The sequence below is a fragment of the Hylaeus volcanicus genome, chromosome 6 (genome assembly GCF_026283585.1).
Source record: "Hylaeus volcanicus isolate JK05 chromosome 6, UHH_iyHylVolc1.0_haploid, whole genome shotgun sequence".
Classification (NCBI taxonomy): domain Eukaryota; kingdom Metazoa; phylum Arthropoda; class Insecta; order Hymenoptera; family Colletidae; genus Hylaeus; species Hylaeus volcanicus.
Genome location: NC_071981.1, coordinates 4,559,290 through 4,583,105, shown reverse-complemented (window position 1 = coordinate 4,583,105; position 23,816 = coordinate 4,559,290). Strand labels below are relative to the sequence as shown.

The 23,816-nt window shown below is 42.4% G+C and overlaps 1 protein-coding gene across 11 annotated transcripts in view; it reads right to left on the bottom strand.

Annotated features, from left to right (window-relative positions):
- The window catches only part of LOC128879118 (cAMP-specific 3',5'-cyclic phosphodiesterase), a 169,632-nt gene that overhangs the window by 67,184 nt on the left and 78,632 nt on the right, over positions 1-23,816 (bottom strand). For 4 of the 11 annotated variants that reach the window (XM_054127983.1, XM_054127984.1, XM_054127985.1 and 1 more), the window contains exon 2: positions 20,899-22,265. The exons of 4 other annotated variants lie outside the window; for them this stretch is intronic. In XM_054127983.1, coding sequence (XP_053983958.1) covers positions 20,899-21,932 — 1,034 coding nt within the window. In that variant the 5' untranslated portion in view covers positions 21,933-22,265. Of the gene's footprint in view, positions 1-3,176; positions 3,743-13,788; positions 13,806-20,898; positions 22,266-23,816 lie in introns of those variants that run through there. 3 more of the 11 variants (XM_054127986.1, XM_054127993.1, XM_054127989.1) reach the window with 3 other exon arrangements.

Below are 23,816 nucleotides of genomic sequence, written 5' to 3'. Positions count from 1 at the left end.
AACAGTTCTTTCTTTTTTTAATAAAATTGTATAGACTGGCGAAATTCAATCCAATTTTATTTGTGTATGTTTATAGAGGTATTTTGCAAGAATGTATAAAAACAAAACCTTGGTTGTAATGTTAAATAAATAAAAATTATGTTAATTTTTAAGTGTGCTATCTTTTTGTCCCGGAGTGTAGTTTAGTTAGATAGATTTTCAATCTCTCAAACTCTTGCGTGTGCGCCGAGGCTGTAAATTTTTCAGAGAAATATCGGTAGAGTGTAAGGGATCGATATTAAAATCAAATTGTAAGTTTTATTCGAGTCAATCTTTTGCCGTTACTACCTTTGCGACGGCCGCGACGCCTGCGACCCTTGCGTAGTATTTACGATGGAACGCGATAGAGTTTAACGTTTAAAAAAAAGTATTCAAGATGAGTGGGAGCAATTAAAACAAAAAACTATTAAAAGACTCCATAAATCTTTGCCAAAGAGAATGATGGCTGTTATTAAATGTAAAGGAGGAGCCATAACATATTAAGCATTAAATATCATTCGTTGATTTATTGTTATACACAATTTTAAGTTAAATGTCCTATCATTTTGTCCCACTATATTTCCTTAACAGTTCTTTCTTTTTTTAATAAAATTGTATAGACTGGCGAAATTCGATCCAATTTTATTTGTGTATGTTTATAGAGGTATTTTGCAAGAATGTATAAAAACAAAACCTTGGTTGTAACGTTAAATAAATAAAAATTATATTAATTTTAAAGTGTGCTATCTTTTTGTCCCGGAGTGTATATATATATATAAATTTCTGTCGACGATGAGCAGCTGAATGGAAAGCTCGATTACGCTTTGAAATTTGGTCGCAAACGATGGGACTCGAAGGAGAATATATTACAAATTACAATACGTATCATTATACGAGAATACGTGTTACAGTATACATATATGTATATTAATTTGCGCGCGTTGTAAAATCGAGTAAAGCCATGTTGACGAGATTACGAGATCGGACTATAGCAAGAAAAATTGAATAAATTCTAAGCACGGTGCGCAGTTGCGGTAACGTATCGCATTAAAATAAACTGGAAGAAAATACATAGGTTGTAAATCTAAAGTGATTGGTGAAAAGTATGAAATTTAAAAATTCGAAAACAAAAAACGGTGTAGGTATAGACGTTTTAACAAGCAAGCAAACTCAGCTCGAAGGCGTGTCAATCATTGGGATTGAATGTCAGCGACTAAAACCGTGGAGATTCAAGCATTTTTCCTATCGGTAGAATCGATAGCAGCAGCGTTTCCAACGGGTTCGCATAACTACCCGAAATAACAAGAAGTTATGACCGTAGTAAATGCCAACCAAGGATTCCATACAAACTTTCGCGTATATCTTCCCTGCCGTTCGCTATGTAAACTAGCGCGTTCGGTGGCTGAAAGACGGACGTAGAAAGATTTAGTTGTCAAACCCGGCTCGGCTGGATGAACTGGTATCACGAGGAATAAAAAAGACGTTCGAACATCGTTAGGATTCATTTATATAACGAAGATAAGGGTTATCGATCGATTTAGCGACTAGATAATACGCGTGCAACGAGACGCTAACCGCGATAGAACGAACAAGCCTGTACTTTACTATCTTTTGTTTACCTTGTTCTCAAAATAGATTTGTTTCACAGCCCTGATATTACTTTGAATTTACTATTCCGTTTACAATGACACCTAGCTTAGGAACAACCTGCACCTTTTTTAAAGCCGTAATATCGGAACGATAAAATCATGACTCTCGACATTAATTTCGAAATTGTTCGCTACAACGAATGGACCATCCCATCGTCGATATAATTTTCCATTAGCCCAGCTGAATGGATACCTCGATTACGCTCTGAAATTAGGTCACAAACGATGCGACTCGAAGTAGAATATATTACAATACACGCGGACCTTAATGCGAAAACAAACGAAATAAACGAAATAGACTACTAATATATTATTGTATATAATAATGCGAGTGATCGAAGAGAAAGAAAAGTCAGCGACGAGTAGAGAAATATTCGGATTGTATAATTTCCTCGGTTTCCATCTCCCTCGAATCCCTCGAATCGAGACAAGTTCTCAGCGAGAATGATCAAAGCTAGTAGGTTGGCTGAAGTTCGTCTTTGGATTCTTTCGAAACGATTCGAAACACCGAGCAACCCCAAAGGTCGGTATCGATCACGAAAAGAGTTGGCGTGCCATGCGGTTGTTAGGGGTGTTTATCACCTACGTGCTCTTCAGGGTCGTCAGATTTGTGTCAAGAACTCCTTCCTTCGCTTGTCTAAATGCGATATGCACGTACCAAAAGTCGTAAAAGAAACTCATCGAACGTACGCGGAAGAGTTTACGACGCGGTACAAATGTAGCGTCGGATATTTAAGACGTACAAGTTTATTCTTCTTCCGCCAACGATCTTCGAGATGGTTGGTTCTATTTCTATGCAGCGATCGCGACCTCGACTTTCCAAACGCAATTTCTCTCCATTCCTTTAAGCACTTTTTCCCAAGGACTTGTGCTTGTACACCATATACAGTTGGCGTGCCGTGCGAAACGATCCTTGGACGAGTTTCATTCCAAACAAACGCTTTTCTTTTATTTTAACAAAATCAACATTAATTGCAATTTTTTAGATAGCCGCACATTAACCCCATTAATATACTTGACAAACATTAACATGATTTCTTTTTTGAGCAGCTTACACCAACGCGGCGTGGCGCGCCGGTAACTTGTACAGTTATTGTTTCATTTTCAAATTTGCTCGAGTAACTGGATTCCTGGCGATATCGAAAATAAAGACCAGCTGCTGTGTCTACGCTTTCTACGTCGGTACCTTAATTTCCATTTACGATATTGCCGATATCTCGATGAAAACTTTTCTAGAGTCATATCGACGCTGTCAAACTCGCTAGCGTACATGTCGTTGTACCGTATATCGCGTTAACCGCGAGTCTTATACAAATATTTGTTCAAAAGTACAGTTTCGAATGTTTCCAACGCTATGTATACACAGTATATACATAATATATGTAGTATGTATATGTAGTACATCGAATGTATAACCATAGAAAGAAAGTCGATTATCCACGAGAATAAACATGTCGGGTCGAGGCGGCATCGGCAGTTTAAAAAATAATTAACGAGCCACGTACTCACCTCTTGCTACGATCGACGTAATAACGCCGCGAGTGGCGTCGAAGACGACATCGACGTCTGTCGACGTACGGCTGACCTATAGTCGCAGTCTCCTTCGAATTTCGTCTCGAATCGCTTCGACTTGGATTATCCCTGGTCGAGGAATTTCTTCTCGAGTCCTGTCTCTGATCTTGCTGCTCCTTCGACTTGACTATCGTCCAGATGAAGAACAACGCGGCAATCATCGTCGTGTTTTCGATCATCGCTTCCGTTCCACTCGCTCATCGATCGAGACATCGATCATCGCCTGTCTCGAACTCGTGCTTCTTTGCCGATCATTCTTCCATTCGATAATTTCCGCCTACTCTCGGGGAACATATTTCTTCTCGATGTTCAATCACGAGAAAGTCGAATTTTTATCGTGCACGACGAGAAATTGCGTAACGAACATTTTCCTTTGTTTCACTTTTCACTTTTCACTTGTCACTTGTCACTTGTCACTTGTCACTGTCAAAAATGTTATTCGAAACGTTACGGTTATCATAATTAAGAATTTGTTCACACTGTCGATTACCCCGTCGCGTTATCACGGATGGTCCATTCTCAAAGTAACTACAGGATCGTACATCTGATTTTGTGAGTGTTTAGGTTAAAAGCAGCTTAATCTTAGAATAGGTCGTTATCAGGATTAAATCGTACCAATTTAATATATCGAGGAAAAGTCAACGAATAAAGAATGAAAATAAGCTGAGAATAATCTAGAAATGATATCCGCCTAGAGGCCACTAATCGTCCCTAGGTTAAGTAACGCCTCGTGAGAAAAAGAAAACCAATGATGTAACCAAAGTATACGAGTCTCGATTTCAATCGTGCGTTCAGTTATCGAATAATTGTTCAACGATGTCGAAAAGTATCGCGCGATGTGTACTCAATGGATTCAATTGACCCTTCAATTGGGCGTAAAACGACATGTGAAAATTGATAGATTGAATAGACTCCTCGTCAGCAAAGATCTAGAGAGGCCTGAATCAAAATACCGAGACAAAAGAGATTGCTACGAGTTTGGTACGAAGAATCGTGAAATATCTTCAACTATCGAAGAATGTCGCGTTTCTTTGTTCGCGAAACGTTGAAAAATTGTGTCGTCAACGAACAATTTATCGATGGACGTCGTTTTATCGGTTCCCAGGCGTGGAATTCCATCTGTTCTTTCACGAGAAAAGTAAATGGACGTTAAGCGGGAACATCTATTACTAACGGACTTAGGAAAATGCATCGTTAATCATCGCACTGGTACGCAGCTGTAAATAATGAACTTAATATCCGTGAGTTATGGGTTTTAATTAATATACAGGGTGTCCCAAAAGTCGGGGTTTTCGCTTAATATCTCCTTAACGAAGCCCCATCCGACATTTTTGCAAAGGAAATTGTTGTTCAGAATCGTCTCAGCTACCCCCCATTTCCGGCTCCTCTCCGACTTTTGGGACACCCTGTATTGCAAAAGCACATCCACCGAAAGCTCCCGAGTCCGGCAAATCGATGGACGAGTAAAAATCGGGAAATCTGCAGAGCTATCGATGGTTGGCAGTGGGAACTGAAAGTCGATCAAACAACTTGATTTTCGGTAGCCTGTAATCTCGGAGATACCGTAGGTAGGTCTAATCTCTCGACTAACTTGCAACATCACCGTGAAAGCGAAAGACGACTGGGATTTTTTCCTACAAAGGATCGGTGTTCGAGGTCGGCGACGGCGCCGGCGTTTCGTTCAATTTTTCGCGATTTTCCGATTTTGTCGCGAGGAGGAGAACAATTAATCTCGGCTGTCCGTGGTATACGGAGCTTCTCCTTGGTGCGCTTTGCAAAAGAATGACATCACGAGATTACGCCTTTATCGCATACTCGCGGGCTACTACTAATAGATATTTAGCAAACAATTTCGCTAGAACTGGGACAAATTTAAGCGTCAAGTTTTAAACGTGACAGTTATGTATCTTATCTCGGTCGAGAAATGGCATTTTTCCCTTCTAGGGGAGCAGAATAGCATCGATCGGCGTTGCCTAAAATCCTCGAGACAGTTCTCCTGTTTGCAAACAACGCAAATCGCACTAGGATCCTGACTAGGATTTCATGCAAGATAACAGGACTGACAGACTGACGACTAGAGTCTCCGTGGGAGAAGGACGATCAAACTTCAATTTCCGGCAAATTGGCCTCTTAACGGCGACCAACGGCTCGAATTGCTTGAAAATAAAGTCTCGTTTCAAAGTAATTCCAACGGAGGTATACGCTTCAAAGGTAAGGTGAATTTCTAGTTATTTTCTAAAAATAATTGTTTTCCAACTGCTCGAGGAGTCCTCGATAGAGGGAAAGCTTGAGAGACACCGCGATAGAGGGTTAATTCAAGGCGCGAGGGATGCAGTCGACATTCGATGTCAGCTGCTCGAGATTATTCAATAGAATTGCAATGAAACGCGTCACGCCGAGACAGAATCGATGGAATCCATTACGAAAATTGAAATTCCTGACCGCGACGGACTCAACAAGTACTTCGATCCTGCCATTTGGTGGAAGAATGTCTCTGGCCTGGAAAAAGGAACCGCAACGGGGGCTACGTGATTTCTCGATTCACCGTCTTCTCCTCGATTCAGCTTCTAATAAAATCGCGTACCATGGCCCAGAAAATTCTTACAGCAAAAAGCTAGGCGTATCGCGGAAAACAATATGGTCTCGTGTTTGTTCGTTTGAGAATTTATACCTGCGCTTTACAGACAAACCATTTCAACGCGATGGACGCGAGTGAAATCACGAACATACAAACGTACATATGGCTCTCTTATGCACTGCTTAGCTACGCTTTACACATAAATTGGATTCGTAGTTCCTTGCTTCGAATAATACGGCACAGTAAGAGACTCGGCGATACGCTACCGATCTTTTGGCAATCGATCACCAAGTAAACCTTGTTTGTATTTGTTGATAAACACGACTCGTACGTTCGGCATTTGTCTGTTGTCAATCGTATTGCCGTCGACGGACATCATACCGAGCACGGTTAATTCACCTACCATCCCAACGTTAATCTCTGATTATCGTTACTCGAGTCTGGTCGAATGTATTTTTCCATCCGATACAAGGCAACGCAACGCAAAAAGCATGGTTTTCAATGAAAACGGAGTAAAAGTAACGAGTTATTTAGGAGGCATCGTTCGCTAACGTACAAATTCTACGCTCTTTCTACAATAAACAACAAATGGGCTGATAACTAATGCGCGTTAATCATAATCGGCAACTACACATTGTTTTTCTCTACTAAATATATCATCGTTAGCTTTCATGCTTGCCATTGAATAATAATTTTGACCGTCGACAGTTGCGGTATTGTTGTAAAAATTGAATAGTCTATTGTGAAAATGTATCTCTGCGGTTCGATCACAGCGTTGCCTCACAGTCGAATGCAAATTCGTTCGCGAGGCTCGCTGCCCCAACAATGACATAACCGGCTTCATAACAACGCTGAATTTTCAATGAACTTAACGAGCGTTTGATAAAACGAACGCGACGCTCGTAACGTGTGCGCGCGAAACATCCGTGGCCTTCCACTCGTTCACGCGAACCACGCTGGCGAATTAACGCGAACGCAATAAACATTCGATCAAATCGCGGTCGGCTATGAATTGTTAATGCTGAAACGAATTTACTGCGCAGCAATGATTATTCACATTTTATGGCAAGAACACGACCGTTGTAAAAATGTAATCGATACCGTTACGGTTTCTTAATGAGAGTATTCGAACAAAGTATGTGTATACTTTCTTTCGGAAAGTTAGCACTTACGATCGAATAAAGACGTAAATGTGCCTCGAGCAACAAAATATTAGAAACTAAATTCATTTTTAATTACTTTCCGTCGTGCCTGTTTGCAGTTGCTCAAATCGCGAAGAAATTACTCATAGTTGCCAAAGGGGGTTGATTTTCGTGACATTTTGTCAGCAGATTGTTACATCATTATTCAAAATTAGAAGACGGGTTATATTTTCGTTTACCAAGTAAACAGTATGATTTCTCAAAGACTCGATAATCGATGCTTTTAGTAAGATCGACTTGTACTACGCGTATCTCGTATCTCGTATCGTTAATCTTCGATACTTTCTGCTCTAAAAACATGCAAGGAGATTTTTTTATTGATAATTCTGTTAAATTTTGGATAATGTACATATCTTTCGTCTAACGTCGCAATGCCTCCAACGACTACACCGCTTTTGCTTTCACAAAAGACACATATATTTATATATGTATATGTATATATAACATATCACAATCACCTTAAAAATTCTTGAACTCGTGTGAAATTTATATAAAAATTATTTCGACAAGGGTACTCATACTTTGAACAAATCGTAACGAGATCTTCGGGGTTCGACGACTGTTGAACTTTTGCAACTTTATAACCGAAATGAACAAGTTGTATTTGAAAACTTGTAAGAAATGTGTAAAATTGTGGCGCATCGAATCGCGAAAGTGCACAAATGAAAAGAAATAGTCGCGAGAAACGACCGGGAACGATAGGAGAAAAAGAGCGACGAGAACACACGTTTCACAACTGCACCACCACGTGAATCGAAGCAAACTAAGCGCACAGCACGCGTTTACGGTCACGCGACGCGACGTGGCGACGTTGGGCGTCGCGACGCAACCACCGGCGCAACTGCTCGTCCGTTGTTGCATTTGCACGTTCACACCCGCATTTCCATAAGGAAAAAGCCTCTTACATTGGTCCAATCCTTTACGTACTTGATCGCAATCGCAATCACGGTACTTTCGATATGAGGAAACGGTAGTACTTTTTCATTTGAAACCACACCGATCACAAGCGAGTGTTGTCGAGGAAACGTAAGTGGAAGATGCGAAAACTGGCAATGGAAATATGTGGTGCGAGGTTTTGTGAGAATGTTCAGGTTCCAACAATCGAAACGACAGGCAAATGCGAAAGATTCGATCTCGTGACAAAGGTGTATCACTCTGCGTTTCAAGTTTCGAGTTTCGAGTTTCGAGGCCATTTTCCTCGCGAGGACAAACTTAGAGAACGGTCGAGGCGAAAAACTGCTGAAAATCCGTCAGCAGGAGCGAGAAGGAAAGAAATCGATTGTCTTGCGATATCTTTGCGCCTTTTACATAAATGCGAGCCAACCATCACCGTACCCTTGGCTCTCGCCGCCCCAGAATTTCACCAAAATTCGATTCCATCTATTTACGTAAAGATGTCGAAACGAAATAAATTGATACTCCCGTCTTACAAGCCAATCAAACTTACGTAATATCACGGTTTCCGCGTTGTTTGGTAAACGGGTATTGTATAATAATAGCAGCGACTTACCTGTAACAAAAAAGATGAAAACACTTTGTTTATAAATTATTTGTGAATAAAACTTAGATTGCGTGCAATGTTTACTACGGTCACGTATAAATATACAAGTAAAAGGATGAAAGATTAAAACTGAATCAACGACAACGACGAGCTATGGATAATTACAAATGAAATGTATGATAACCGAACTAGACGAACAAAGACAAACGATACGTGATAGTTTGTAGAGTAACCGTAGTTGCCGTAGCAAATGTTTAAAAATCTGACGTTTTTGATGCAGACATTTTCGAGTAACAGTTTCTTTGTTATGAAATATTCATACGCCGACATAAATAATAGAAGAAACGATCGTTCGTGCACGAGTTCCGTTCATTATATAAGCTTTACGTAGCAAATTATCATCGCGTTACCATTTTATTTCACGCGTCGTGCGCTATCATTCAACCCTTATCTGAAAAGTGTGCTACGCTGTAGGAAAATATCGTAAGGCTGATGACTTGTACGATAAACTTTATACATATTATATTTTCATTAATAATATACACTCGATACGTTATTAGTATTTTATCTATGACTACTCAAACGAACTAAATGTTATTACATAATTTATCCAAGAGAATCGAAGCTTTCATGAATCTGACAGCCGAGTTTTCTAATAAAGTTCCGGATTATCGAATAGTCTGTCTCTTCCACGTTAATCTGTGCTGGTTATCGAGGACTCTGTAAACAGAAGAGCACAATGGTGGCCCATACTCCATGGAAAATCAATTCTCGAGACTGTGTCGACCTATATTCGTATTCATTCTCACGCAAAACGATAAATCATCAGGCTCAACTTTGGAACCGTAGCTCTTTTCTTTAACATATTCGTAAATGAAACCCAAAGCGAACCATCGTGTAGAAAGCAGCGCGCTCTTAAAGTCGGTTTTTCAAATTCGACGCGCGCGAGTAATATCAAACTTCACCCGATTCACTTGGTAATCGTTTGTTGCGATAATTATCAACCGAAATGGGAATTATCTATCTCTCGTAGGAATACAACAAATTACATGGAAAATATTCATCTTTTCAAAGCTGGTAGAAATAAAATTGACGAAAACTGTGCCGCAAATGTAAGTTGAGCAGAGGATGTAATAAATTATTCATGGCGGAAAGCGCGGATGAAAGCGACGCTGGGATCTTTTATGAAACTGCTCACGAATTTAATACTCTCCCGATAAGAGAAGTATTTTAAATATTACTAGAACGATAAAGCAGAAGAGGAGAGCTCGTTGATAAAGAAGATTCCTACAGAAGTCACCTATCTACCGAACACGTAGCTGGTGCTGTTTTAATAACCGTCCGCGGTTGGACGTGCATACCGAATCACAAGTATTGGTTAAAATTAAAATGCCTGAAACTGATGCTAATAATAATATCATCAACAACAACAACATATACAGGTACACGCTTATATAGAAATTATATTGTTTAGAAAACTAATTTCTTTTTCGGCTGGTTTTTCTATAGAAACCTTAGCGATATTGGAAAAACACCTAGATAGAATAGCGGTAAGCCGATTATGGAACTAATTTGAATTTTCCAAAATGGACCAAACGAACGAACAAACCAACGACATAACATATCCCTTCCAGCAATGAGATAACAAATGTATCGGTTCAACGATTGTAAAAATAGTATCGATTTAATGAAAAATACGCCTATACGTCGGATAAAAATAAAATAACAAATAAGATCTTTGGGCAAAATTACAAAATAGAATAGAAATAAAATCCCAAGTGTAGCGATCGTTAAGGGGATTAGGCGTGGAAAGAACCTTTCTCCAATTTCCCCCTTTCGAGCTGGTTTCGCGGTAATCCCGACGTCGAGTTAACCGTATTATTGGCTTGCAGCACGAAAAACCCGAGAATTATGTTCTCCGGCTAATAATCGTCCAGCTTTGACTCGTCCGCGTTAAGGTGCCGCCGCGCCGCGCCGCGACGCTCCATTTTTCCAACATATACGGCGCACGAAGCGAAGCGAAGCGACGCGACGCGACGCGACGTCGGCGTCGGCGTCGTCGGTGGAAAGTCGACGCAAGGCTGATGGCGGAATAAAAAAACAAACGAGACATTGGTGTGAGTAATGGAAGAGGTGGTGGATGGAGGGGGTTAAGTGGTCGTGGAACAGTGGGTGCAGGGGTGCTGCAGAGATTCTCCGATACGCACCTGGCCACGCGCATTTGAGGGCATCAGTGACGTCAAGCTTAAGGGGTGGAAGGTTTTCGATTACGTCACTGGCCCAGGCAGCCTCCGCCGCCACAACATCGATCAGTTCGGATCGTGGGCTGGGGCGAACGGGGCAAGCGTGGCAAGCGGGGTGAGCGGGGTGACGGCTGATTCGAGGAAACATCCCTAATAAACGACTGCGAGGTCTATTAATTAAATTTTTGATCCCGTGGCGATATATTACGAGATCTTTGGGTACAGCTCAAACCGCGAACGATCCAATTTTATATGGAACACGACCGATTGATTGGTTGTTGTTTCCACCTTTCAGCTTTTTTTTCGTTACGAGTGAGTTACTTGAGAGTTTGCGAGCGTGCCTCGAGGCTGAACAACGGTGAAACGGTTCATTGTTGGTCGGTTGTCGGATGTTGGTTGTTAGAGAGAAATTTGATCCAACTTTCAAACTGCGCGACATAGTTATCTTCCATATAGCGAAATCGCGCAAAAATCTAATTGCGATATATCGAACGGTTAAACGCGCGATGGGCTGAACGTTTAATTACCCTATTATCGCGGAGGGGAAAGGAACACGTTGGGTATGCGATGAGGAAATTCAATTCCGAACGTGGACAAAGTGTTTCGGTTAATGCTACGTTTTTGACGGTATTACCAATTTCAGAAGATTTATCGGAAAGTTACTCCATCTTTTTACTCTGATACTAGATTCTCTCCTTAAAGAAATTCCAAGGTTGATAGCCCGAGTAAGATTTTATTTTCCCGTACAAGGAATGTACGTATACATTCCCAAGTTTAGACGGAAACTCGGAGAATTTATCTTCCGACTTGAAACACGAAAGCTGTCCCAGCTACGTCTGTTAATTATTACAACTCGTCAAAGTTTTATGCGAATCGTTGGACATTCGTCTTGCAACCTACGCTTCACCGTTTGCTTCTCGGTTCGACGAATTCTTTTGCTGCAATTTACGAATAGAATTTCCCATGGCGAAACGGTAGCTTGCCCCGTGTCCCATTAATAATGACGTCGCTTGGGGACTCGAAAAGAGGAAACACGGCGGGAAAGTAATATCATTTTACGCGCGTTCATCGCTCTCCCCTCTTCATCCTGTTTGCAACATTCAGACGTAATTAATTACGATGCCTCGTTCGTTTAACGCGTTTTCTATCACGTTCGAACGTTCGCGTCCGTTTGCGTTCAACCAACAATTTTCCTTGAGAATATTTCACTTTGGAAACAACGAGTTTTGTTATAATATACTATACATACACATACATCTGTGAAAACTAAAATATGAAAATGATGCAAATTATCCAGCCATTTTCCTGGAGGAAAATAGTACAAGATGTTTGAAATTCGGTAAAGCCCGTGGTAATCTTCTCAATTCTGTTCGATATACACCCGCCAGCGCCACCGAACTGAACCGAGCCGAGCCACTTTCACGACCACAGAGACTAAAGAGAAATTCTAGAACGCGCTCACCCTCATTACTCCCGTTGCTTAATTAATTTCACCGCAAGCATGTCAAGAGATAAACTCAATGCCCTGCAAAGGTACCCAAAGAACGCTACACCGGTGCCATTACAGATAACGCATAATAATTTCTCAAATGATCAACTTTTTCCAAGTTTTTGGCAAAAGATCATTTTTCACGATCGAACGATGCAAATTCACTTCCAAGACCTCGGCTGCTCGAATATCCGTTGGAACGTTCAAACAATTCTCGGAAGGGCCAATCAGAAATCTTTCCTCTTCGCAACGCTTTGCTCGCTTTATCAGCAGGAAACCATAGATCGGCCAATCACTTTCAAACTAATCTATCTTAAACGAATCCAAGACCGTACCGACAAACAACACTCGCGAACGGAATCCTAAATTTTTCTCTTAAAAAGCTTGTTGTTTACGAACAAAACCATACCTATAAAACATTTACACTGGCAAAGATCCGCAAATGAAAATACCCATATTTTCTTCGATCAAAAAATTGGTATCCAATCGATTCGGTCGACCAATTACGTACGATAAGTCCAGCGTCTATTAGAAATTTCTAGAAACCGTCGTTCGATTGCGATCAGAAAATGCTTGGTTGATTCTTTTTATCGCGTCGAAAGAAAATCGAGTGGTTCCGAAGCAAGTTCCAGCATTCGCGATGCAAGGCGTCGAGAGAACTCGCTCGGCTGTGCTAAAACGCGTCTCGCGTGTTCGCAGAAATTTCCATCGCAACCGATGTCACGTGCTACCTCGCTACCTGCCTCCATGTCGGGAGGTAAGCGCTGAGAAACGTGCCAGCAGCTTTGGAAGCTTTGCAAGCCCGGAACGACCACGGCCGTCACGCGTCTCAACAGTTGAGACGGAAATTGAGGAGGATGTCGCGAAAACGGCTGTGAAATCAACGATAAATGCACTTTGACTTGTCCTACTTTTCCGATAAACAAAACATATTTACCAAGCATTTTCGCGACAACCAAGTACGACGACAATTAACTATTCGTCGAGCAACCCGTTTTCATTAAATTTTGCACGAAAAAGGAAATTAACGAATATCGTTTATACAAATTACGCGTCGTCGATGTTTCTAGCCAACGCGACTCGTAATTTTCTCTGAAAGGAGGTTACGCGAACTTTTAAGAAAGGAGAACGCTAGAAAGGACGTTACGCGAATGGATCAAAGGTGAACTCGATTACGACAAGTTCGTCGGTGTTTGAAACAGTTTCGCGAGCAATTTCTTTCATGGAGAAGATTAATTGGACCCTTGCTTCTCGAGAGACATTTTAGTGGTTCTTTTGGACCGTTTAGACGGATGCGAAGTACACCAGCGATTCATCCCTAGGTTTATAAACCAACCGGGAATCGAATTGATTCGATTCGATTATAATATATCAAAAATCGTTTCACTCGCTTCACTTGCTTCGTCGAATAACAACAATTCCGTATTTTGTTGATCGAGTAGGAGATCCGTGTTTCACGCTTTTAATCGCAAACATGTTTGAAACTAATCGCGAACGTTAGATTCGGATTAAAAGCTGTCCCGTCGTCTCACTAACCTACTCGAGGGATGAACACGTGGTCCGCAGGGGCAGCAACCGCTGCTCGATCGTTTCCTTCTACGTGCACACCAATCCTGACCCATCCTCCGCGTCCAACCGTATCAATTTCACCTCTTGCAGCGATCTACGCGAATTTCTCGTCGTCGGGGCTCAGAAGGAACGCGCGTCCTCTTCCGTAGAAGCCAACGCGGACGCATTCTCGCGACGGGGGTCGCATTTACCCTCCGTCTTGGTAAAACTCCAACTTTCGAACGGAAACCTTCCCAATTCCGCTGCTGTTTGTCCAATTTTTTTCATCGTACTCGCAACCGCCTGGAAGCCCCAGCTGGTCTTTTAATTTTTTATTCGGAGATCCTCGGTTGCTTTGGGTTCTCGCGAGCTCCTGTTCATGCCGCCGCCGCCGCCGCCGCGTGTGAGCGGTAAAAGGTAGAATTTATCGTTTTCCGGTCCACCGGAGAATCCAAGAGCAAACGAATAAAGACGGCATCGGCATCGGCACTCGTGGGAGCTCTCAGCAAAATTGCAGGATTACACGCGATCCTACCAATTCGAACTACCGTGTCATCCTTCAACGATTCACCTCGAGGTGTGACCAAGATGGATTTTCGAAAGGTCACGTGCAAGTGTCCGCTTCAACGTCGTTCTCAACCTCTCGATCAATTTACCAGAGACGTCACCGTAACGCTACTCTATTCTGCATTCTTCCTCGGAGGGAAATTGTCTTGACTGTTTCTGGAAACCTCGACTCTCCGCTGTTGGATGAAAGTCGAGAGAAAATCGACGAGAAATCGATGTCCTGACAGGAAACCTTCACCGTGGTTTCCCATCGAAACGATACTCTGGGATATTTGGGACGAGGACTCGGGTTCGAAACGCGTCCGATATACTTCCATATACGTCCATTGAATCTCCGGCAAAACGGGCCACTCTGCTCCCCCACCCCCAGCTCTAGTCGCGCGCGTTCAGATTTTCACTCTAGTCCACTGCTCACCGTCACGACGCAATCTGGCACGTGGTGAACGGTTCTCGCCAGCCTCTTCCTAGACGCGGAACTCGAGGCCGGAGAGAAGCAGAGTCGGAGTTTCGACGTGGGCACCGTTTGCGATTCGAAGAGTATTCGCCGAGGCAGGCGTTCCAACGTTGAGCCGGTGACGCGGACTCGAAATCCCGAAATCCCGAAATCCCGAAATTCACGGACTCGACGCCGACGAGCACTCGGATGGATCGCGAGAACCGCGAACCTGTCGCGGAGCGTTACGAGTTACGATAACACAGGACAGGACGTGACGGCAGAGTTCCAACGTGGCCGCGGAAAATGTAAACTTGTTCGGGGATATGTAGTTGGCCGCCGCGGACGAGAGGATGCGAGAGGTTGCAGAGCCACGTTGGAGCAAGACGAGGAAACGGCGAACCGTCCTCTCGTGGCTCTATCGACGCGAGCGCCTCCTTCGCCGAGGCTTCGGCGTCGAAAACGACGACGCCGGAACCCCTGGAAGGGGTGGTAGTCGAGGACGAGCTGGGGGCGAGGGACGGAAGACGGTGCGTCGAATGGAATTGTTTTCGAGGGTTGGCAGAGCGGTGTAGTTGTTGGTCTTGGTCTTGGTCTTGGTCTTGGTCGTCGTTCCCATTCCCATTCCCGTTAACTTTTTTCTTTCTTTCGATCCGTTCTTTTCCTCCCCATTTTCGCGCGTTTCGCGTGCTTTTGGGACGCCAGGGGTTCGAGTTCGATTCAATTATGGGATGGTTTCAAGTTCGCTTAAAATTTTACTCGTATTCCAAGTCAGAGTTCCGTTTCCTGTTTTCCCCGAGAATCCTACCCCTATCGCAACGGAGGACTGCTTGGATTTCTCGTAAACGACGCGGCCATTTCACGGATTCGTGTTAATCCTTCTATCGAGAGCTTCGAACCCTTCTGCCAAACTCGGAACTTTTTTATCGCGATAGGGGAGAGTTTCGAGAGGGTTGTAGTTGCAACTATCGAGATCGAGCAAATTGAAATTCACGGGCATACGTGAACTTACATACTTTATACGTGGTTTGTTTTGAACGAACGTTGGAACCGTAGAGTAATCGGAAGAAATCTTGAGCGAAAATTTGACATCGATATCAATTTTCAAAGTACCACTAGAGCAGCCTTAAAGTGCCCGCGGTTTCGTCCTCCATTATTATTTGTTATTCGCGTGTACTAGATTCCGCAAAGCTCTCGGAACCAGCCCTCGAGTATAGAACGCGCAATGAAGTTAGCAACACGGGTCAAGAAGTTAGGTAGCTCGTAGCGAACAACGCAATGGTTAAAGGGGCAAGTTTCGATAAACTCGTTCGTTTAACGACAAACCTGTCCTATTTGTTCCTATTTTGTTGACAACTTTGAGAAACTGTAACGTTTCACAAAATTCTGTTATCCATGGCAATACTACTGTAGTTTTCTAACTATAATCCAACGAACCCGTAGCATATCGTTTCCCTAGCCCTTTTTGCCGTTGTCGGCAAATGAATCGTACACGTTGACGTAGTATAGTATCTCATTGATGTTACGTAACATTTTCCATGTCGACGTAATTCAATAAAAATGTTAGTTTTTGGTTCCGAATAACCACGTGCTCGGTGACACACCCACGATGCTCAAAATCAATGGAAAGCGGAGGGGTAGGGTGAGGCGGCATGGCAGTGCCGTGACCCTTACCGGTTCCAATGGAAGCTGTCGCCTTTCGACTAAATAAATTCAAATGAAAACTTTCGAAAATGAAAATCCAACTAGTATATTACGTAACGAATGCTCGAGCCAATATACGATACGATAGCTCGATCACAAAATGTTCCTTATTCTTTGAAATAAATAGTATAAACGATACGTTCTCGAGATGATTGTTTGAGGTCTCTCCGAAAGTAGCAAACAGCGATATAAAACGAAACAAGAGAGGAATAACAACTAGGAGCTAGAGCACTCGTAACGTGCAACGCGCAACAAACACACAGCTATAGTTGTAAACATAAACACCGTAGACGCGGACAGCGAAGGTAGCGGGTTACCTACGACCTACGCCAACCATTTTCATGCAATACTGACCGTACGCACGCCACTATTACCATCACGGAAGTAACAGCCAGAGAGAGGCGTGCTCGAGAAAAAGCTAAAGGTTAAAACAACCATTAGAACGACCAAGCAATGCGACAGAGTTGCTTTGAATTTCAATATTACGTTCCACTACACGTTTTCATGATACGCACGGTGACATAAAGGTACACCCGGTTCCGTTTAGCAACCGAGTAGATCGTACTTTTCTTTTAACTGAATATACATACTTCTTAGTATATGTACGATATATAAAGGAAAATGAATTCGATCATTTCGAATTGGGAAAATCCAAGTTCCATTCATTCGACGCTGTTTAATCGCAAGCCACCCTTTACTATAAATTACAGTTGAGAGATGAAATGAAAGCTTGAAATTGATCCTATCGAATTGATAATGTAACCCGAATGACTTTCATCGCGTCAAGTCTCTCCGAATGGTTTGATCGAATCTATATTTTCCAGCTCCTATTTCGCTTTCTCATCAGAGATGTGCCCAGCCACTCGAACCAAGCTTTTAACCTCGAGAAACTTCTTAGCTCTCGTGAAAGCGTCCGAGGTGTCCCTGAAAATTCTCTCGAGCACACACAACGAGCTACATCGTTTTAAACTACGTCGCGTAACAACGAGAATCATCGTGTAGTGTGCTCCAATAAAAATGCTCCATCGACTTGTTAATAAGAAATATTAACATGCTTCCTTCTACTATACGTATGTATAAACGAAACTAATCGGTTGGAAGAGAGGATCAAGCTGTCCGGATTAAACAGATTGGTTACTTTCATTTACAAAGTAAATCAAATCAAGTATTCACCGAGTAAAGTGTCGATCGTTATCGGTTGCATAAGCAAATAACATATTTTATTCCCTTTTTTTTTACAAAACTCTAGAAACGTTAGTACAGTTCATTTTTCTTCGGAATATTAATCGTTGCTTACATTAGCTTAAACGGTGCAAATGAAATAAATTAAATTCCGTATTTATTATTATCGGAAATGAGAAGTAAACCAAAATGTTACAGAACAAAACTACTTGATCTCTGAAGAGATAAGGTATTCGATGTTAAGTATCGATTCGTCAAATAAGCTTCGGTGCTACCGCAGCACTAACTTGCAGAAAACTGCAGAAAACTCCTATACCCTGCTAGGGAAATTTCGCGTCGGTAGAGTAGTTTCCTCAGCACGAACTTATCTACAGTGGTTCTAAACTCTTTTGGACAGCAGACACGAGTAGCTTAATTCGAAATCGTTCCAACGGTGGCGCCACGAAAATATTACCAGCTGCACGGTAGTTTACCTTTTTTTTTTTTTTAAAGCAAAAGGTCCTAGGCCTCGTAAAGGTCGAAAGGTCACCGCCATCGGTAGCTGCATCGTTCGCGACACCAGGACCTCCCTTTTGTGCACGCGAATGGACATCATGGAGGTTTTAGTTGCCAGCTAACCTCGGTCTTATTCGAAAAAGTCGCTTCGAAAATGTCTTTGAAAGATATTCTCTGGGGGAAAAAATAATATACACGAATACTTCATTTTTGGCGTAAGACAACTCGATTCGCCAGTTATCTCGGATGAAAATTGTTCAGGTATTCTCTTTGTTATCAGTGACCGGTGACCGGTTAGCGGAAACCAAAGCTCCATGATCTCGTGTATTCGAATGGGATGTTACAAGAGCAAGGCAGAAATCCACTTAGGACAGCCAGAAACCGATATCTCGAGTCGATCACGGAACAGTTACCAGCACAGCGGAACACGCTCTCTAAACAATGCAGCCTAATCGAATTATCGGTCAAACGACAAGTTGTATTTCGTGACACGGGTTACACGCGGTCTATCGGGGGGCATGTTTGCAAGACAAATTATTGACATTCGCGATTGAAACGCGACCAATGGAAAACGTATCCGCGAAGCTGAAAATAAATGCAATTACTATGCGAATAAAACAAGATTCGAAACAAGAACTACAAGCAAATAGAGTATCAACGAAATGATTCGAATCAACTGTGACATAATCAAAAGCCTCATTTGGATCGTAGAGCCATTTTGTCGGTCGAAAGCTCAAACTAGGTGCAAACAACAGAAGCACGGATAGCTAGACACACGAAACTAGAAACGTTGTCAGAATACTAAACGGCGTGTTTCACATCAGAAATAATTACCATATATGTGTGTCACCCGAACGAACGCCTAATTCCAAGTATCTCGTGTTTTGCATTCTCGAATCGAGGATACACGATGCGAGGATCGCTGTCGAGTGCCAGGAAGATCTCCAAAGGTTCCAAGTTCCCAATGGAATTTTGACATTTTTTTACGTTAGACTACTCTACTACGATAAATTACTAATATTCCGGAATCCTGAAAAACAGGGAACAAGTCAGAATACACCGAGATGAAGAAAATGTTTGAATCGCAACAAGTTAGCTGTACAGCTTGAAAATGAAAGTGGGTAAGAAAGGAGGGCGATCGATGATCGCCTTGTTAACAATTACGATCGCAGAATTGAAATTGAAATGCTGTCAGCGTGGTTCGAGGAGACATGTAGCACGTCGGAAACAATTATTGTCGTTCGTGTATGCTTCAACGCTGACACTCGTATCAATAACTTGACGACGACGTTGTAAACGACGTATTCGTTTTCTGCCCTCCTTGAGCGTTCCTCCAAGACTCGGGCATACGATCGACGCGAGATCAACGTCGACGTCGACGGTGCATGTCTTAATGCATCTCTTAACGGATCCATTAAAATTAGCAAATTGTTCAAATGAAACTGTTCCCGTTCGAAAAGTTCTCATCCTGGTGACCTCTGTTTGCCCGAAGTGTTTCGGAAACAGTAGAGAAACATTTCAACGTTTGCCTGAAACGGAAGCCGCTAATTAACGATCGCGACGCTCGTTGTAACGCGATCAGCGCGCGGCGTGAATGTTTCCCGTGGTGCAAATTAATCAGTGCGACCAAAGCTCGTTACGAACGGAATCGGAAAGATTCGCAGAAACGAATATAGGTAATTTATAATATCAAGATATGCAAGTTAATTTTCTCGAATCGACTATTTTACGAATAAACATCGTACTCTATGCGGTGCGAGTTCGTATAATGAACTTTCCACGGTAGATGCAGCTCCTTCAACTGCAATTTCCTCTCGTCTTCGTAATAATATTGTCTCACGTGTCGAGGCTCACGGTTTGAGATCAGATACAGCGATATAGTGATCTACCATGTAATATTCTACAGCTAACGACCCAATTTTAACGCTTAATACAAGATAATATTATCGTTTATTTTATTATTAACCAACTATTCAATTAGACAATATATTTAAAATGCCAAAGATAGAGTAAACGGAAAATTGCCATTCATTTTTGGAAATAAATTGAATCGAAACAATCGTGTAATATTTAAATTTCCCAGCGAGTTGTAGTAGGATTTGTTTTCCATTGCTATAAATTTGTTTATAGAAAGATTGAGTTCCATGTCCGTAACCTCTAATTTACACCGTGCTTATATTGCATCCATGAGAATTACGCGAAACGATGGCTTTGTTTTTGATTCTCAGGATAACTGTAAATTAAATTAGAAATTTAATTGGTTCTTTTAATTAATTCAAAGGTATAAAATTTCAATTAATAAAGATACACCTACGAATCTATACTTACTCGTCTGATAAAACGTGCGATACCGTTATTACCGCAAAGGTAGTTTATATTTTAGCAGTAATTCATTTGTTCCATTTTCCGTATTTGCTCGGCCACCCTTTTACGCTTGTAAAATTCCATTAACAATAAATTCGTTCGGTGTGAAATTTGATACTATGTCTGCTGCATGGAATTGCACTCTTTTCGCCATTCGACAGAAAAGTCTATACCGCTCGAAATGTTTCGCAACTTTTCTTAATAAATACAAGCAAGGACGGGAAAAAGTTTAGATTGTAGTTATAGATGGCACACGTACGGCCAGGTGTTTTTATCCAGGAGCGTAGGCATACCAGCAGACATACTTATGTACGAGAGGAATCCTCGGATATCCAACTACATCAACTACTCACTCTAAAAAGACTTCGGAATCGCTTCTGGGCAACACCAACCTCGGCAGAACAATAGCCTTCTTGCGCCTGGTCTTGAGCGTTTGGCACGCGAACTGAAACTCCGTGGATTGTAGCGGTGAACGGGGACTCAGGATCGTGATTTTCCGGTCGCTGCCACCTGGACTGGTTAGCGAAAATACGTTGGTCGGCGGTGGTAGGCTCAGATGCTGAGGAATCTTTCTCTCTAAGCCAGTATTTGCGAATAGTCCACGCCTTACTTCTGCGTTCAAACTCTCCTCTCTGTGGAGATTGTCGGTACTTCTCGACTCGACGGTGACGATCCTCCTGACGTCTTTCGTAGACGAGGTTAGGAAGCTTCTGTAGTGGCTTTTAGAGCCAGCCATGTTCGTCTCCGAAGACAAAGACAACGACTCAAGGGATTTCGAATCTTCGCTATACCGATCGTCAGCGCTGAGAAAGTTTTTCGAGGTCCGCAGACTCTCCATGGACCTGGCCGTGATTTGACCGCCGCCACCGATGCTGCCAGTTGTCAGGAGGTGTTGTTGCTGGTGTTGTCGCTGTTTATGCAACTTGGAAAGACTCTTCACTTCGGGTTCGTACTCTTCTTGGCTGGACGACGACTGAGGACTTGGATTCAATAGGCCGACGCGCGTGCCAGAATACGCGGATATCCTAGACTCCTCGTTCGCTCTGAGACTGGTTCTGATCACCTGTTGATGGTTCATCAGCAGGGATTCCGCTTGCTCGGGTACGTCCAGAGAATGTCTATTCCCGCCTGAAATTCTGTTGCCTCTCTCGTCCGTGACCAGAGGTTCGGCTGTCTCTTCGTCTTTGGGAATGTTTTCCGCCTCGCTCTCCGAGCCGCACTCCACGGTGTCCGAGTCCTCCGAGTTTCGTTGACGAGTCTCGAGCCTGCAGATTCGAGACGTGAATTGCGAACTGGCCACGAGCTTTCTGCTACTGGACTCTTGCCGAGACAGCTTGTTCATCAGCGTCACCGCGTCTCGTTTCTCGTCGGTGTCATCGTCGTCCATCTTTTACGATCTCTTTACCGACCAAACGGATTTTTCGATGGAATCGTAGTCGAGAAACCGGTTATTTTTTCTAATCGGTTTGGGTGTCTATGGGTTAGGTTAGATCGTTTCGGTCTCGGATAGCTGAACGGAAATGGAGATTCGCGTTCGAGTTCCGTCTTTTCGAGCTGGTCTCGCGATATCCTAGTTTCTGTCAAGAATAATCGAGTCCTGATTCCTCCTGGGTTCTCGGGATCATTCGAGCGAGAATAACTTTCGCCACGTCGCGGTCGCGTCGTTCTCCGTGTCCTCCCGTATCCGTTACGCTGTCTGGTTCGTTGACGCGTAGACGGGCTGAAATAGTTAACGCCACCGTTTCACAACACTTTCCGATTATCAGGCCAATGTTACATTTGGAGTACCCGTGGTCACCGACAACAACCACACAGACATTACAGATATTTCAAAATTTCCTTTGCTCCGAACGATTCTACAATTCGACGGCCAACAAAGGAACAGATCCAATTGTCACACGGAAATTTTCGAAAATCCCATCGAAAATGGTTCTTGAATGTTGCCAAGGATCTAAACTACCTTCCACGAGTTCCAAAATGCATCAATTATGTACCTAATAATGATTAATATCGATTAATCTTCGATAATTTAGGTTAACGACCAATATTCTTGGTAGTACCCTCGACAGAAATCGTTGATAATTGTTTAATAACGATTTAAATCGTATCGAAAATGATCCATGAATGTTGCTAAGGATCCTAACTACCTTCCACGAGTGCCAACACTACATGAATTATGTACCTAATATTGATTAATTAACGATAATTGCAATGACAGCTGGCATAGTCAGAACTACTTCGGAACTATGCTTGTCGTAAATCCTTTACAATTATTTAAATCGTGTACAACGATTCAATCCACTTATAGGAGAAGATTCCTAGAGGCCTAAGCTTCAATTTGAGTATTCAAAAGTTCATGAATTACTTGTATATAACCGATAAACAAATGACAAACAAATGAGTGTATCCTGCGCATGCGCACTGCCGTTTCCAGCGTCGGTGCTCTCTATCCTTCTCGCACGGTACATCTTTCTCTTTCGCACAGTTTCGAGCACAGACCTCCACTAGCGTTCTGTTATCCTATTACTCAGCCGGAGCTTCCCTGATACAACCGCTAGATGGCGCCACTAATTCTTGAAATTGTGCGAAAGAGAAAGATGTACCGTGCGAGAAGGATAGAGAGCACCGACGCTGGAAACGGCAGTGCGCATGCGCAGGATACACTCATTTGTTTGTCGTTTGTTTATCGGTTATTTACAAATAATTCATAAACTTTTGCATACTCAAATTAAAGCTTAGGCTTCTGGGAATCTTCCCCAATAAATGGATTGAATCGTTATGCACTATTTAAATAGTTGTAAACAATTTAAGACAACCATAGCTCCAAAGTAGTTCTGGCTACACCACCTGTCATCGCAATTACTGTTAATTAATCAATATTCTGCATATAATTACTCCACTCTGACACTCGTGGAAGGTAGTTAGGATCCTTGGCAATATTCGAGGACCATTTTCGATAGGATTTTCATTGAATCGAAATAGTTGTGAACAATTTTTGGAAACGTTGCGCGAGTACGTCGATCATTGGCGACAGCTGGAACGTGTCCTTGACACGAAATTCGTTGACAACTCGTTAGTAACAACTGAAATCGTAATGAAAACGGTCCTTGAATGTTCCCAAAAATCCAAACTACTTTCCAAGGACTGCCAAACTGGATGAATTATGTACCTAATATTGATTAATTAACGATAATTGCAATGACAGGTGGTGTAGTCACAACTACTTTGGAACTATGCTTGTCTTAAATTGTTTACAACTATTTAAATAGTG